The sequence below is a fragment of the Globicephala melas genome, chromosome 1 (assembly GCF_963455315.2).
Source record: "Globicephala melas chromosome 1, mGloMel1.2, whole genome shotgun sequence".
Taxonomy (NCBI): domain Eukaryota; kingdom Metazoa; phylum Chordata; class Mammalia; order Artiodactyla; family Delphinidae; genus Globicephala; species Globicephala melas.
This window is the reverse complement of record NC_083314.1, coordinates 153,674,401-153,690,570: the sequence shown is the minus strand read 5'-3', so window position 1 is coordinate 153,690,570 and position 16,170 is coordinate 153,674,401. Positions and strand designations below refer to the sequence as shown.

Below are 16,170 nucleotides of genomic sequence, written 5' to 3'. Positions count from 1 at the left end.
CCGCGTGCCTAGAGCCCATGCTCCGCAACAAGAGAAGCCATCGCAATGAGAAGCCCTTGCACCACAACGAAGGGCAGCCCCCACTCGCCGCAACTAGAGAAAGCCTGTGTGTGGCAACAAAAACCCAATGCAGCCAAAAATAAAACAAATTAAAAAAAAAAAAAGAAAAAGCCTCAAATTTTGATAAATACTGACAGCCAAGAGGCAGAATTTAGTGCATGGGCACTGGAGCAAGACCTCTGTATGAATCCCAGCTCCGTCCCTTATTCATTGCATGTCCTTGAGTTGCTGAACTTTTTTACCTCTGTTTCCTCATTTGTGAAATGAAAATAATCATAACACCAACCTCATAGGGTTGTTAGGGGAAATTTAATTAATATACCATAAAATGCTTAAATAATGCCTGGTCTAATATATTAGTAAGAACACCATAAAGCTAGTTATCCAAGTCAATATTTAGTCCCATAAGTAACTTTTATAATATGTCCTTAAGTCAGTGACTAGTCACTGGTACTCTTCAATACCTTATGCTCAGAAATGGAAGCCCAATAAGTCAGCTTAAAGATTAAATTACATTTAGGATGCTCTAGACCAGCACTGTCCAACAGAACTTTTCTACAACAATGGAAATGTTTGTGTGTTATCCAATATGACAGTCAGTAGCCATGTGCAGCTAACCAAGCACTTAAAATGTGGCTAGTGTGACTGAGGAACTGATTTTTTTTAGATTTAAACAGCCACATGAGGCTAGCGGCTACCATATGAGACAGTAAGCCTTAGAAGATAAGACAAAAAGTTCAAAATACATTTTAGAAAAAGTCTCTGTAATGGTCAAAATTAAGACGGTTTCTCATTACTCTTCATTTAATTGGAACATGTCAGAATTAAACATGCAAATTAATAGATTTTATCAATTATAAAAAAAGTTTGATAAATATAACAATGATGAACTACGGCATGATAATGAAAGTTATTTCTGCCACTGTGTGGGACTGACTTAAAAGCATATAACTATATTAATTATAAATATGATAAAAATGTAGTATTAAATGTCAGCAACATCCTTAGCCTGAGGTCAGTTGCAAACCTGAATGCTACTGGTAGATACTCTAGAATCTAAGAATTTAGATTATCATACTAGAGATTATCAAAATAAATGAATTAAGCCAGACAGAAAGGCAAATATCATTTGATATCACTTATATGTAGAATCTAAAAAAATCACACAAAACGTATTTAACAAAACAGAAACAGACTCACAGACATAGAAAACAAACTTATGGTTACCTGAGGGGGGAAGGGGAGGGATAAATTAGGAACCTGGGATTAACAGATACACACTACCATATGTAAAACATAAACAACAAGGTCCTACTGTATAGCACAGGGAACTATATTCAATATCTTGTAATAACCTATAATGGAAAAAAATCTGAAAAATATACATATATATGTGTATGTATAACTGAATCACTTTGCTGTACGCCAGAAACTAACAACACTGTAAATCAACAATACTTCAATAAAAACAAAAATTGTTTTAATTTTTAAAAATAAGAATTTAGGGTAAAGGGGAAATAGAAAGAAGGGGAAAAAGAAATCGTCTTCTACCCCATGTTCTTGAGCTGAGAGCAAAGAATACAAACATGTCCTTTTTTCTTTTTCTTTTTTAAGTCTTTTTCATTGAATTTGTTACAATACTGTTTCTCTTTTTTATGTTTTGCGTTTTTTGGCCCCGAGGCAAGTGGGGTCTTAGCTCCCCAACCAGGGATGAACCCGAACCCCCTGCACTGGAAGGCGAAGTCTTAACCACTGGACTGCCAGGGGAGTCCCCAAATATGTCCTCTTTTATTCTAAAAACAATTATCCCTTTTGCTTTCTACTATAGGAAAATGCAAATATGCCAGATGCTTTATGTAATCAATATATAGTTTATCCCATGAATCCTAACAGGCCAAGGAGGTAAACATTAACATCCCTATTACAGCAAAACCAGGAAAAGTGAAGTAACTTACCCATGATCATATGAATAATACGCGGCAGAGGTCTGAACCTGCATCTACCCAATTCTAAGACTAAATACCAGAGCTGCCTTAACAATAACAAGTCTGCTACTAGAAACAAGACAGCAAGACGCCTTAAAATAAATCTACCCTCCTCTGGTCATTCTAAATAGCAGGTTATCAATATCAAATGGAGGGAAATGAGAAAACAGATGGACAGGAAATTCACTTGGGACACAACACACAATCTTCTCTGGTGCTAAAAATCCCTATGTGTTCCCCAACATATCCTAAACAAACAGACTGGATCAATAATAAAACGCATCTTTAAGGGAGAAGCGTAACAAAAAGGAAAAGATAAGTGTGAACAAGAAAGAAAGAAAAAGATAACAAAAGGAAGAGATCTCAGGTAGAAGATCAGAAACTACTTAAAGTACTACTGATAACTCAGCATCCTAGGCCGAATACACATGTGAACCATAAAATCAATCCTCATAAATGTTAGGCAATTCAGAAATGCAGAAAGGGCCCCATTTAACAAGTCCAAAGAAATATCAAATTTTATTTTGCTTTAATCAAACCAAATTATAACAGTCTAATGCCATAATATGTGAAAGAAATATGTTATATACATATATGTGTTTACCTGTCTACATAAAGCAAATGTTCAAGGAAAGCTTTTGCTTTTTTGGTAAGCTTTTGCTATTACTGAGTCTATACCTGGAAATAAAATGCAGGTAACCTCAGGATTCAAATCCATCTTATATAAACTCAGTAACCGGATTCTGCTAAATTTTTAAGATTCTATTGTCTGACAGAAACTGTATCCATCATTATCTGAACTCTCACTCTTGCCTTCCAAAATTCAGGAATTAAATAGATGTAGATGACCCAGTATTCACTATCCAGACTTACTATCCAAACTCAGGATACGAATGCAGTAGATTCGGATTGCAAGGAATACTTGCAAATCTTATATAAATTTTTAATATAATTTCACGTGATTTACAAAATTAGCATTTTTAGCAACATGCAAGTATCCTACTAAAATCACATAAACACTGGCTGCAAAACAGATCTGAGAAAACTTTTTTTTTAATATTTTTATTTATTTGGCTGCGCTGGGTCTTAGTTGCAGCACGTGGGATCTTTGTTGTGGCATGCATGTGGGATCTAGTTCCCTGACCAGGGATTGAACCTAGGCCCCCTGCATTGGGAGCGCAGAGTCTTAACCACTGGACCACCAGGGAAGTCCCAAGAAAACACTTTTTAATACCATATTTCTTAGTAATTTGCTGGAACAAGTTATTAAGTTATTGCTCCTCAATTCCAAACCCGCATCCCTTCTTCCCAATCTGCCTTAATGACACTGGAACTGGGACTCTGCAAACCACATTTCTACTTTGCCAGCTGACTTCCTATAAGGCTCTGCCAAGAGGAAGCACTAAAGATGGACTGCAAGCCTGGAGAAGAAAAAAGATACTTGGGCCTTCCTGTCTATTCTTTGGACTTCATAAGAGCATTACCCCAGCAAAGGTTTCTTCACCCCTGCAGAAGGTCCCCCTCACAGTAGTAAGTGAATAAAGTTTGCAGTTTTTCTAACACTTATGGAACTAGCTTAATCATACCCCACTCAAAGACCCCAGCACCAGCCAGCACCCTTCCCCAGAGTTCTGAGTTTCAAATCTATGGGATTTCTATTCTGAGCTCGACACAAGCACTAGCATGTAGTACCTTCTCCTCGGAGATCTGAATTTTGTTTCCACAGGACCCTTCCTCTAAGTCTCTAGGTTTTCCCTTTGGTCCCCAAGCACTTAGGGCTCACAGCTGCTTCTAGAAGTGCCTATCTCCATGATAACTTCAAGTTTTATTTTTATCCTTTCTGTTACCTAGTTAACAACTTTAAATCTAGTTAATGATTCTATTAAAGTCTCTGTTCAAATAACTGGTGTGGTTTCTGCCTCCTGATAGAACCCCGACTGATAAAAGAAAACAGTCTCATTATACTGTAATAGTATATGATGTTATCATAATAACGTTTGTTAAAATGCAATTCTACCCATACTAGCAATTAAAGAAGAACAAAATGATAATTAAGAGCAATTTGATTAAAATTAAGAGTATACTTAGCTATCACTACAAAATCTTTTGCAACCATTCTTTTAAAGAAAATTTGGGGGGGGGGGTGCCTTTTTCTAACACACATAGCATCTACTGGAATAAAATTACATAAGACAACATTAACAAGGGCTATCTCTGTCTTCCCAAATTTTCTACAATAATTGGGTTAACATAACTTTTTTTTTTTTTTTTTTTTGAGGTATGCGGGCCTCTCACTGTTGTGGCCTCTCCCGTTGCGGAGCACAGGCTTCAGACGCGCAGGCTCAGCGGCCATGGCTCACGGGCCTAGCTGCTCCGCGGCATGTGGGATCTTCCCCGACCAGGGCACGAACCCATGTCCCCTGCATCGGCAGGCGGACTCTCAACCACTGCGCCACCAGGGAAGCCCTAAGATTACTTTTTAATCATAAAAATACAGTAAGTAAATTTTTAAAAATAATTTTAACATGTTCAGATTAAACAAGGATCCAATATCATCTATAGAAAACAATATTTAACTTGTTTACCCTAAATATTTAAAGGGCAGAGGAAGAGATTTAATTCATTTACTAAGTACCCTCTCCTACCCAACAAATTTTTAAAATGTCACATACTTTCATTCCACCCCCCATCTTCACTTCACATAAGTCATCTACTCCACTCCCACCTATGTTTACAACCCCCCACCTGCCTACCCATTTTCTCATTCCTAGACACACGGTCCAGTTCTTCTCCACCAACTCAAATGCTTTCCTGTCTTGAGGCTAGCCACTTTCTAGATATATAGGTAGTATATGCAGGCATACACAAGATATAAAGGTAGTATATACAAAGAGAGTTATGGCAAACAAGCAATGTTTGTCAGCGGATTTGAGATTTCCTGGGGTTCCCTGGTGGCGCAGTGGTTAAGAAACCGCCTGCCAATGCATGAGACACGGGTTTGAGCCCTCGTCCGGGAAGATCCCACGTGCCACGGAGCAACTAAGCCTGTGTGCCACAACTACCGAGCCTGTGTTCTACAGCCTGTGAGCCACAACTACTGAGCCCACGTGCCACAACTACTGAAGCCCACGCGCCTAGAGCTCATACTCTGCAACGAGAAGCCACCGCACCGAGAAGCCCGCACACCACAAAAAAGAGCAGGCCCCGCTCGCAGCAACCAGAGAAAGCCCGCATGCAGCAACGAAGATCCAATGCAGCCAAAAATGAATGAATTAATTTTAAAAATTTTTTTAAAAAAGACTTCCTGCTCTACTTCTATTTGGATAGTATAGTTGGGAGGTCGTTTCTGGCTTGAGGAAGACTCTATGGGAAAGTAGACTAAAATTTATTGTGATTTTAAGTAATCCAGTTTCTCTTCCCTTTACCAAAAAATAGTTATTCTTTTCCTTTCCTTATATCAAACCAAAGCTAGCTTTCAGTTAGAAAAATCAATGACAAACAATGGTCTTCTACCCATACATCTGAGAATGCGAATTCTCTGCTTCACAGAAGGACCATATAGAATATTACAAAAAATGAAAGATTAGGATATAAGGATACTAAATATCTCAACTCAAATGCCAGAGAGTTTCTCAGTTTATTAACTAAATGCTAAACTTATAGGTATATCCACAAAAATTTGATTCTAGGATATTATACACTAGAATTATAACAGTGAGCAGGTTATAAAATAATTCATGGCATCTCTTTCATCATCTCTTCCAATTATATAATTCTATCAAGCAAAAAAGGTTAGGCATATATCATTCCTAACCCAATGTCATATACAATCTTCACCTAAACATAACTATTCAAATTAAGGGATTTAAAATCCCAGTAAATGACTTTAATATATGACTGTTTTGGCATAACCCACAAATAAAATATCTTTAAGGGACTCTATGATCAGTGGAAGATCAAAGTCTGCAAAAATATCTTGATATGGTCATATCTAAAGTTTTAAATATTCAATAAAAGGGTAAAATGATTCCTCCAACCACATTAAACAAAAGGACTCAAGTGAAATTAGTTCTACAGCAGCTTTGGGGATTAAAGTCTTTTTTTTTTTTTTAAGTTCTTTTCAAAACTATACAGGTGTCCCTTGTTGGGAGGTGGGGGTGGGGGCACATGGACTCCAACAAGATAGAAAAGTAATCACTCTACCTACTTCCATTATAAGCTGGAAGATGCATTCTCAGGGAAAGAAATGCCATAAGGATGTGGAGTAAAGCTCTCCTACTGAAGGAAAGGAGAGCCAGCCTTAGTCTCATAAAAATTCAAGTATATAAAAACTAAAAAGGCAACTTTATTTTTCTTTGGTGGCATTCTGAACCACCAGAATTTCTTTCATGCCTAAGGACTCCTTGACTTCACATTCATGGCTCTAATAATTTTGTATCCCTCCTCTCTCTCTTTCCTGCCCTCCAAAGCTGGTCAATTCCACCTCTCTTCATCACTTACTCTGTTCCAGCCACAATGACCTCCGTCATTGCTCCTCCAACCTAACGAGGCAAGTCTCCTGCCCCAGCAGCTCCTGAATCCCCTCTGCCCAGAACGCTTATCTTCTACCTACCCAGATATGGTTCATTCCATCACTCTTTCAGGTCTTCATTCAAATGTCGCCTGTTCAGTAAAGCTTTCCCTGGCTACCCTATCTAAAATAACCCTATCTATATTTCCTATTCCCATTCTCTATTTTATTCTTCATCTTAGCTCTTAACACTGTCACTATCTAACATATACTTCTTACTTTTTTATTAATTACCCCGTCACCAAAATGTAAGCCCAATAATTACAGGATTTTTATCTGTTATGTTCACAACTGTAGTCCCAGCATTTAGAATAGCTCCTGACAACATATTAGGTGCTCAATATGCTGAACAAATAAATGATACAGCTAGCTACAACACCACATGTAACTGGTAGGTGCTGCCATCAACAATTCATATTCTAGTCTGAAAGATCCCAATTAACAGATTAGATTTAGGTTATTTTTTCAAACTGTGTGCTGGGAACTAGAGTAATCCCTCAGGGGCAACCGTGGGGGTAGAAAATGGAAGCCCAAGCAAGCAGAAAAGCCCGGCATTCATCTGCTTTATTCACAGGTTTTCACTTAAGATTTAATTTATAGAAAGGATTTAGCAACTTGGAAAAAATCTAAAACCACTGGGTTGAATACAACTTAGTTCCTATTTTTTTACATTTTACTTATTTATTGTAAATGAGGATAATCTAGGTATCACATTTATATCATCCTTTAAAGAGATTTAAATTACCATCTAGTCTTATTTAATAATCTGCTACAAAGGCAATAAAAATTTACTATGTATTTTCTAATTAAAATAAGTAGAAACAAGATTAGTGTTTTTTTAAAAACGGAATAACAAAGAAGAATAAAATTGTTATTTCATGTACAAGAACATATGTAAATTCACTAAGTGGAGATTAAGATCCAAATCCCACTACCACAAATATCTCTGTAAGCAAAAATATGTCCCAATCTCACAAAATAGCACTATTTACCAAAACAGACTACAATATTTTATTCTGAACCTTACAGTAAAACTGATTCTAATATGACTTGACCAGCATAACTTTTAAAATGTTACATGTTCTAATAAAAAGAAGAGCACTAACCTTAATGAAGTTACAGATGGACAAGCCTGTCCATACAAACCCATCTGGCCACAAAGAGAATCTGAAAAGTAAAGGAGAGTTAGTTATCAGATGCTCCAAAATAAATTAAACTATAAATCACACTACCATTCTAAAACAGAAATAGAACGCTAAAAGATTCACCATTATTTGAACACATACCCACAAAATTTAAAAATGCTGTTAAGCAATAAGACATTACGCTGAGGAAGACTGACAATACGAGGAAGCACAAGAAAAATAGGCACACTATAACTGTAACATCCAAAAAAGCTAAAAACTCATAAAATTTAACAAACTGTTATTACGCTTAGTTACAGATAGAGAGTGTCCAAACTGTTTAGTAGAATCCCAAGGATTCCAGAGAGGTGCCTAAAGGCTACCAAAGAGCTGAGCATGCAGGTTCCCATCCCCACATAATTGTCTCCCATCCCATCTACCCTTCAATCAAAGCAGTGCTATCTTTGTTGGTTTTGCATAATGGACTTCACTAAAACTTCATTTGAAGAACAGTTCCACTGCTTAAAAAAAAAAAAAAAGTTAAGAATAGCATTGAACAGAAGGAGCTTTGTTCAAATTCTAGCTGTGACACTAAGAGACCTTGAAGAATTTATATAACCTCAGTGAACCTCCATTTCTTCATCTGTAACTTGGGGATAATACCACCTGTAACTTTATTTATTCATCAGGGATAAACTGCAGGTTTGTTATTAGAATTAAACAAATCACTAAACAAATGTGAAACTGTCTATTAGCACTACTACCTGGCACAAGGATGATCCACAAGTGTCTACAGGTAACATGAATGAGAGAAGCTGGAATGGGTATAAATATGCATACACAGCACAAATGGAGATTGTGTGCCTGCAACTAAAGAAAACAGGTTCACTCTGAAAAGATCAGCTGCTATTCCCAGTTCTAGCCAATTGTTGCTAAGCAGGATTGAAAGCCCAGTACTGTTAAGAACTTCTAATTTTTCAAGAGAAGCAAGATACCCAAAATTTTATCTGAAATCTCCTGATTTTTATTTTCTAAATACTATGTGGGCCAAACAAACCACTGGATGTTGTCCCAAGTTTATAACTTTTAACTTAGTGGCTGACTGAATTCCCTGCATCTTACTGTCCCGTGCATGCACTGAAGAGAGATGGACACTTTACTTCTGCTAGAACAACAGAATAGATAGCTTGATTAACATGCCCACTGGAAATAACAAACACTGGATAAATTTTTTTAATCTTTACATATTAATCAATAACCTGAAAGAAAATAAAGTATGATCAAGGCTAAAAACTAAGTGAAAGAGGGAAACTAGAGATGTATGCAGAGTACTGAAACCAGCTTTCATTCACCTTCAGGGCATTTTGCCAAACCCTATGAATTTCAGCTTGCAATTCCAAGGCCTATTAGGGCTCAAGGTACAAGAGGCAAAGTCCAGGTGTTACCCAAGAGAACTGCAAGGGAAACTTAACCTTGGCACTGAGTGCTGGTGAGGGATTGGGGGGCTATGAGAGCAGTTCAACAGTATCTCCTCAGACACTCACAACCAGAAGCTGACCCTCACCTAGATTATGGTTTAAAAAGCTTCATACTTAGAATTTTGTTTAGGGTAGTCCTAGAATGGTAATGTCTCCCACCCAAACTTGACAGAAGGAAATGAAAATCCTCTCTGGGGAATCTGCCTTTGATCTAGGCCTGGGAGAATTCTCAAGGATAAGGTCCCAAAATAAATAAATTCACAATCAAAAATCACAAAACCAGAAGGAAACAAGCCACTCAAGAGTAAGATACAGCTGAAACATCAGCTGGCAGACTCAAAAGCTCAAAGACCTCAGATACGGGAATTACTAGTCACTTTTCTCTACTGTTTTTTACTTTATGGGTGACTTACCTACTCTTGTATTTCAAACGCCTATAATGCAGATGAATCTCAAATCTACATCTCTATCAGGGATCAAACTCCTGATCTCCGAACATAAATATCTAACATTCCCTCCCGAAATCCCAAATTTACTATGTCTAAAACTGAATTATCTTTTTTTAATGTATTTCCTATCTTGATAAAATGGCACAGTCCTTTATCTAAGAATGGCTTTCTTTTCCTTTGTTAGAGCAGGAAACTTCTTTTCAATTCTTGATTTCTATGAGGAATGACTTCTCTAAACATCCCTGGGCTCCCAGCCCACTCCTCACCAAGTGCGTAGAGCTAACTCCAGGACTCTACATCCAGTATTCTACAAGGTAGTTACCTGGGTATGACTGCTCTGTTGACTCTAACAACCTAGACATCAGGTAAGCTGTCCAAATTGGGTGGGCAGGGACAAGAGAATGTGGAGAGTCAGCCAGCCCATTTGTCTCTTAAACCTAAATCACATTCTACAACATTCTACAATATCAGCTTTATCAAAAACAAAGGTAAATTCTTACAAAAGATATCACAGGACCCAGCAATTCTACTCTTAGGGGTACGTGTGTGTGTGTATTTTTATGTATAAAAAATTTAAATATATGTATATATACATACATATATATATATATATATATATATATAAATCCTCTTGGGAATACATATATATATGCACATATATGTATCCCCAAGAGAACGTAAAACATATGTTCACACAAAAACTTGCATACAGCTTCCTTTTCCAGTAAGCAGCCTGAGGTGACCTCTAAAAATGGTTCACTATTCACTTGACCCAGAAAACCCCACAAAATCATGCAAGTCAGGAGGTTCAAATCTTCGTGTTCACTTTAAGAACACTCATGAAACTGCCCAGGCCATTAAGGGTGTGCATATCCGAAAATCCACCAAGTATCTGAAAGATGTCACTTTAAAGAAGCAATGTGTGGCATTCCATCGTTACAATGGTGGAGTTGGTAGGTGTGCCCAGGCCAAACAGTGGGGCTGGACGCAGGGTTGATGGCCCAGAAAGAGTGCTGAATTTTTACTGCACATACTCAAAAATGCTGAACGTAAGGGCTTAGATGTAGATTCTCTAGTCACTGAGCACATCCAGGTGAACAAAGTTCCCAAGATGCAGCACAGAACTTAGAGAGCTCATGGCTGGATCAACCCATACATGAGCTCTCCCTGCCACACTGAGACGGTCCTTACTGAATAAGAACAGACTGTTCCTAAACCAGAAGAGGAGGTTGCCCCAAAGAAAAAGATATCCCAGAAGAAACTGAAGAAACAAAAACTTATGGCCCGGGAATAAATGCCACAAAAAATAAATGCAAATAAAAATAAATTTAAAAAAAGAAAAACACAAGCAAAAAACGTGCATACAAATGTTCATAGCAGCATTATTTATAAAGCTAAAAGTGGATATAAACCAAATGTCCATCAACTGATAAACAGATAAACAAAATATGACATATCTGTACAATATCCATATAATATACAGTGGAATATTATTCGGCCATAAAAAAGGAATGCCGTACTGTTACATGCCACAATATGAATGAACTTTGAGAGCCTTATGCTTAGTGAAAGAAGTCAGACACAAAAGACCACATATTGTATGACTCCATTTATACAAAATATTCAGAATGGGGCAAATCCTAGAGATGGAAGGTAGATAGTAGTTGCCAGGAGATAGGGGGATGGGAGGAGGAATGGGGGTAGGGAATGACTGCTAACAGGTTTCTTTTGGGATTGATGAAAATGTTCTGGAATTAGATAGTGTTGATAGTTGCACGACCTTGTGAATAAAAAACTTTTGTATACAACCACCAAATTTTACACTTTAAAATGGTGAAGTTTTACTACCAACTCCAGCTCCTAAATGTCTTTCTAATCTACTGTGGCCTCAATGCCTTAGTTTCAGTTTTCTCCACTTTTAATTTAGATTACTGCGCCTAAATGGTGTCTTGAACACCAGTCTGGTTAACTGGAAGAACAAATGTACCAATCATCTTCTCCCTACCCAGGCAGATGCCCAGCAACATGGAACTCTCACAAAAGAAGGCTATGATTCACAGTGAAATCAGGAAAATCTCAGTGTCCTCCAAATCACAAACTCACATTTCTGAAGCCAACTATGTTGAACAATTATATTAATTTGTTCAATTACATCCAAAATTTATACAGTTTAAGTTGGTGTCAACAGCACCTAGTAGCATTTTCTGCAAATCCTTTGAAAATCAACATACAAGAAACTTTGCATAGCATGACACCACCAGAGGACAGGGAGTAAAAACCAGTCATTCACTGATGGGTATGCTACAAGAAAAACTACTGCAGTATACCCCATCACCAACAGAAAGAATATGGAATTCCTTTTAATATAAGCAGTCTTCATGTGTACATTAAAATGAGTTACAAACTATTCACATTTAGGAAGCAGATGTTTAACTAACAGGTATATAACAATACATTATCTGGGAGGAGGAGGTGAAATGGGACTAAGAATTTTGAAAAAGCTCCCAAGTAATTCTTATGAGCCCTTCTCTCCTCTCTCCCACCACACAGATATGCTTTATAGTTTACAAAGAACTTGCAACATTCATGACCTTGCATCAAGAACCCAACTGAGAATCTCAATTGTGACCTTGGGAATACTGTTAAAAGGAAAAATTCATGCCTCAGTTACTGTGACAGTAGCTTGAATGAAAGCAACACCATATCAGATAAAAGTAGGAATTAGGGCTTCCCTGGTGGCCCAGTGGTTGAGAGTCCGCCTGCCGATGCAGGGGACGCGGGTTCGTGCCCCGGTCCGGGAAGATCCCACATGCAGCAGAGCGGCTGGGCCCGTGAGCCATGGCCGCTGAGCCTGCGCGTCCGGAGCCTGTGCTCTGCAACGGGAGAGGCCACAACAGTGAGAGGCCCGCGTACCGCAAAAAAAAAAGAAAAAGAAAAAGTAAGAATTAAAACTTTGTTGAAAATGAATACTATAAGCACTAGAGGTCAAGAGATTATTCCTTCTTTTTCTAACTTCGGAATTTAGCTCTTTCAAAAGACCTGAAAGTAAAAAATTCACTAGCACCCATGAAGGAACAACCCCTCTGAATCAGGTTCCTTGACTGAACACTGTGAATTGTTATACCATTAGTCACAGGTAATCATTAAAGCAGTCATGGAAATAACCCGTGTCTTAATCAGCCTAAACAGGAAAAATCTGTCAGAGGAAGGCATAAAGGGAAAAGAATCCTGCTGAGTGAGTAGCAATCAAGCTGTCCACTGCAGCTTCACTAGTTAAACCTGAAGGCAGTGATGCAGCTATAGCTAGAAAGTGAGAACTCAAGAGTCACATGCTCTCAGAAAGCAGAAAATCATGTGAGAATGATCAATTCACCATGGTAATGTTAGAGGGAGAAGAGAGGCCAAAACTTAAATTTGGAGAACTCTAACAGATTTAGAGAAGACGAACCAATTAAAAAAAAAAAAAAACTTGAGAAAACTGTACTGGAGGTTGCAGCAAGTGATTTAATGGATAGAAAGGCAATAGTGCTACACACAGATTAAGATGGACATAAACTGAAAAGACAATACTGGCTTTTAATAGAAGATCATTATTACTATAGAGGGTGGATCTTGTGGACTAGTGAAAGCAAAAATTAGACTGCAAGGGTGTTAAGAATAAGGAGAGAGAGTGAAGTAAAAGTTTAGCCACAAACTATATACAATGAAAATAAACAGAAAACGCAAAAAAGGTCAAACAGAGCAGAGAGGAACAGATTAAGAAATCAGGAAAGGTGAAGAATATGTTAGAAAGCTCATCACAGTATATCCCCATTATCCTGTTTTATTCTTCATAGCTCGTCATCATCTGATATGATTTGATATGACTTTTGTTTCACTATCTGTTTCTCTCCCACTAGAATGCAGATAAAAGTTTCTGTTTCATTCTCTGTTATATCCCCAAATCCTGGTATACAGTCTGCAGCCATATTTGTTCAATGAATGAATAAACCAGGTTCCTCAAGAGTTGGAAAAAGAGAATAAACGTAAAATAAGAACAACTAAAATCTAACTGAAAACTCACCAGATTTTTTTTAATGTAGTCTTTGTATCCATTACTTCTCTCTGCCTCCAAGCAAGTAATTTCAGACAAATTCACAGTTAGAAAAGCAAGTTAGGTATCCAGAATATATAAAGGACCCTTACAACTCAATAATAAAAAGACAACCCAACTTATAAATGGGCAAAGATTTGGAGATACAGCACAGAGGAAGAGCATTTGACTGCAAAAAAAAAAAAAAAGGGGGGGGGCAGAGATTTGAATACACATTTCTACAAAGAAGATATTAAAATGTCCAATAAGATATGAAAAGATGTTCAACGTCATTAGTTATTAGGGAAATGCAAATCGAAATAACGAGATACCACTTCACACCAGCTAGGATGGCTATAATCAAAACAACAGATAATAACAAAGGTTGCAAAGATGTGAAGAAACTGAAGCCCTCATACATTGATAGTGAAAAACGTAAAACGGTGCAGCCACTTTGGAAAACAGCTTGGCAGTTTGTCAAAAAGTTAAACATAGAGTAATCATATGACACAGCCATTCCACTCCCAGGGAATATACCCAAGAAACGAAAACATACCTCCACAGAAAAATCTGTACACGAACGTTCACAGCAGCAAAAAATCATAATAGCAATAGTGGAAACAATCCAAATGCCCAGTAACTTGACGAATGGATAAATAAGATGTTATAACCATACAGCAGAATATTATTTGGCAATAAAAAGGAATGGTACGTGCTACAACATATATGACCCTTGAAAACATGCTAAGTGAAAGAAGTCAGTAACAAAACTACACATTACACGATTCCATTTATATCAAATGTCCAAAACAAATTTATATTAATAGTTAGATTATGGATTAGTAGTTAGATTAGTAGTTTCATAGGGCTGGGGAGGCAGGTAAAGTGGATTGACTGCTAATGAGCGTGGGGTTTCTTTTAGAGGGAGAGGAAAACATTCTATAATTAGACTGCAGCAATGATTACACAACCCTATGAATATGTTAAAAAAAAAAACATTGGGGCTTCCCTGCTGGCACAGTGGTTAAGAATCCGCCTGCCAATGCAGGGGACATGGGTTCGAGCCCTGGTCCAGGAAGATTCCACATGCTGCAGAGCAGCTGGGCCCGTGCACCACAACTACTGAGCCTGTGCTCTAGAGCCCGTGCTCTGCAACAAGAGAAGCCACCACAATGAGAAGCCTGTGCACCGCAACGAAGAATAGCCCCCACGCTCAGCAACAAAGACCCAACGCAGCCAAAACTAAATAAAATAAATTTATAAAAAAACAAAACCATTGAATTTTACACCTTAAACAGGTGAATTATATGGTATGTGAATTTTATCTCAATAAAGCTGGGGGGGTTCCTTTGGTTTTTTTAAAAGAGCAAGTTTAAGAACCATCACACACAAAATGTTCTCTTGTTCTGTAAGCTGCTGCTTCACTAGTGCCATATGAGTGCCCCCCGCACCCCACAAAATGGAAAAGGGGAGAGTAAAAGTAATGACTTCACCAGAAAGCAACTCTACTATAGCAATTATTTTGAAATCTATAACCCCTTGAACCATTAGTGGTTCAAGAAAGTTTGTTTTCTGGCGGGCTCCACCATTTCCAAACCATACTGTTTATTAATTAAACATGTTTAATGAAGATACACTTATGTATACACCTCTATATACCCTGAAAAAATTCTATAGGAAACCACTCTAACACTATATATCAACTACTTAGGTTATAACCCTCTCTTCCTAAAAACAACACTAGGGCCAGGTGTTGTTATTCTCTTATAACAGAAGATGAAAAAAAGCATGCCAACCAACAATCAGCTTCAGCTTTATAAGACTGTTCCTGTAGGAGTAGGAAGTGTAAGGCTGAACTGTCTCTTTACCCTCCATAGTTTAGGATTGCTGTCAATAAAACAGGTGGTAAATGTGGGTGAGGGGAGCTTCTTGGCCAAACATCACAGAGCTGTAACTTCTTCCAAACCCCAAACCTAACTTCCTGAAATTTATGTAAGCAGATCACAGGCCACCCTCTTCAAACCAAATCATAACCCAAGCAAATAACACAGGATTCTATTTCTGGGTCTGTCATTAACTCACTGGATAGTCCTGAAACTTCAGTCTCTCTACTATGCTCAATAACTTAACTACAATTTCCAGTCTCAAAATCAAATCATGTGGTCTAATAAAGAACATTTCCCCAACTTGTAGGTGTACTTTTATGGAAAATCTAACAAAGGTGTATGAAGTTAAATCACATTATATGTTTAAATCATCTTTAATGAATATACATGAAGTATGAAAAATTCAAAAGACTGTTTACTCCAAAAATGTTGAACTCTTCCATTTTAAAGTTTTAAAGGTATTCACTAAACAGAGAAAGAATAAGTTTCCAGAGGGCTGAAGGGTTCTGAGGCTTTAAATTTAATCTCAGTTATATTTAGAAAACC

The 16,170-nt window shown here is 37.6% G+C and overlaps 1 protein-coding gene and 1 pseudogene across 6 annotated transcripts in view; one reads left to right on the top strand and one right to left on the bottom strand.

Moving 5' to 3' along the window:
* The window catches only part of FOXJ3 (forkhead box J3), a 130,815-nt gene that overhangs the window by 100,682 nt on the left and 13,963 nt on the right, over positions 1-16,170 (bottom strand). For all 6 annotated transcript variants that reach the window (XM_030867430.2, XM_030867436.2, XM_030867415.2 and 3 more), the window contains exon 2: positions 7,722-7,782. In XM_030867430.2, coding sequence (XP_030723290.1) covers positions 7,722-7,765 — 44 coding nt within the window. In that variant the 5' untranslated portion in view covers positions 7,766-7,782. The remainder of the gene's footprint in view (positions 1-7,721; positions 7,783-16,170) is intronic.
* On the top strand, positions 10,418-10,960 carry LOC115858991 (large ribosomal subunit protein uL22-like; annotated as a pseudogene).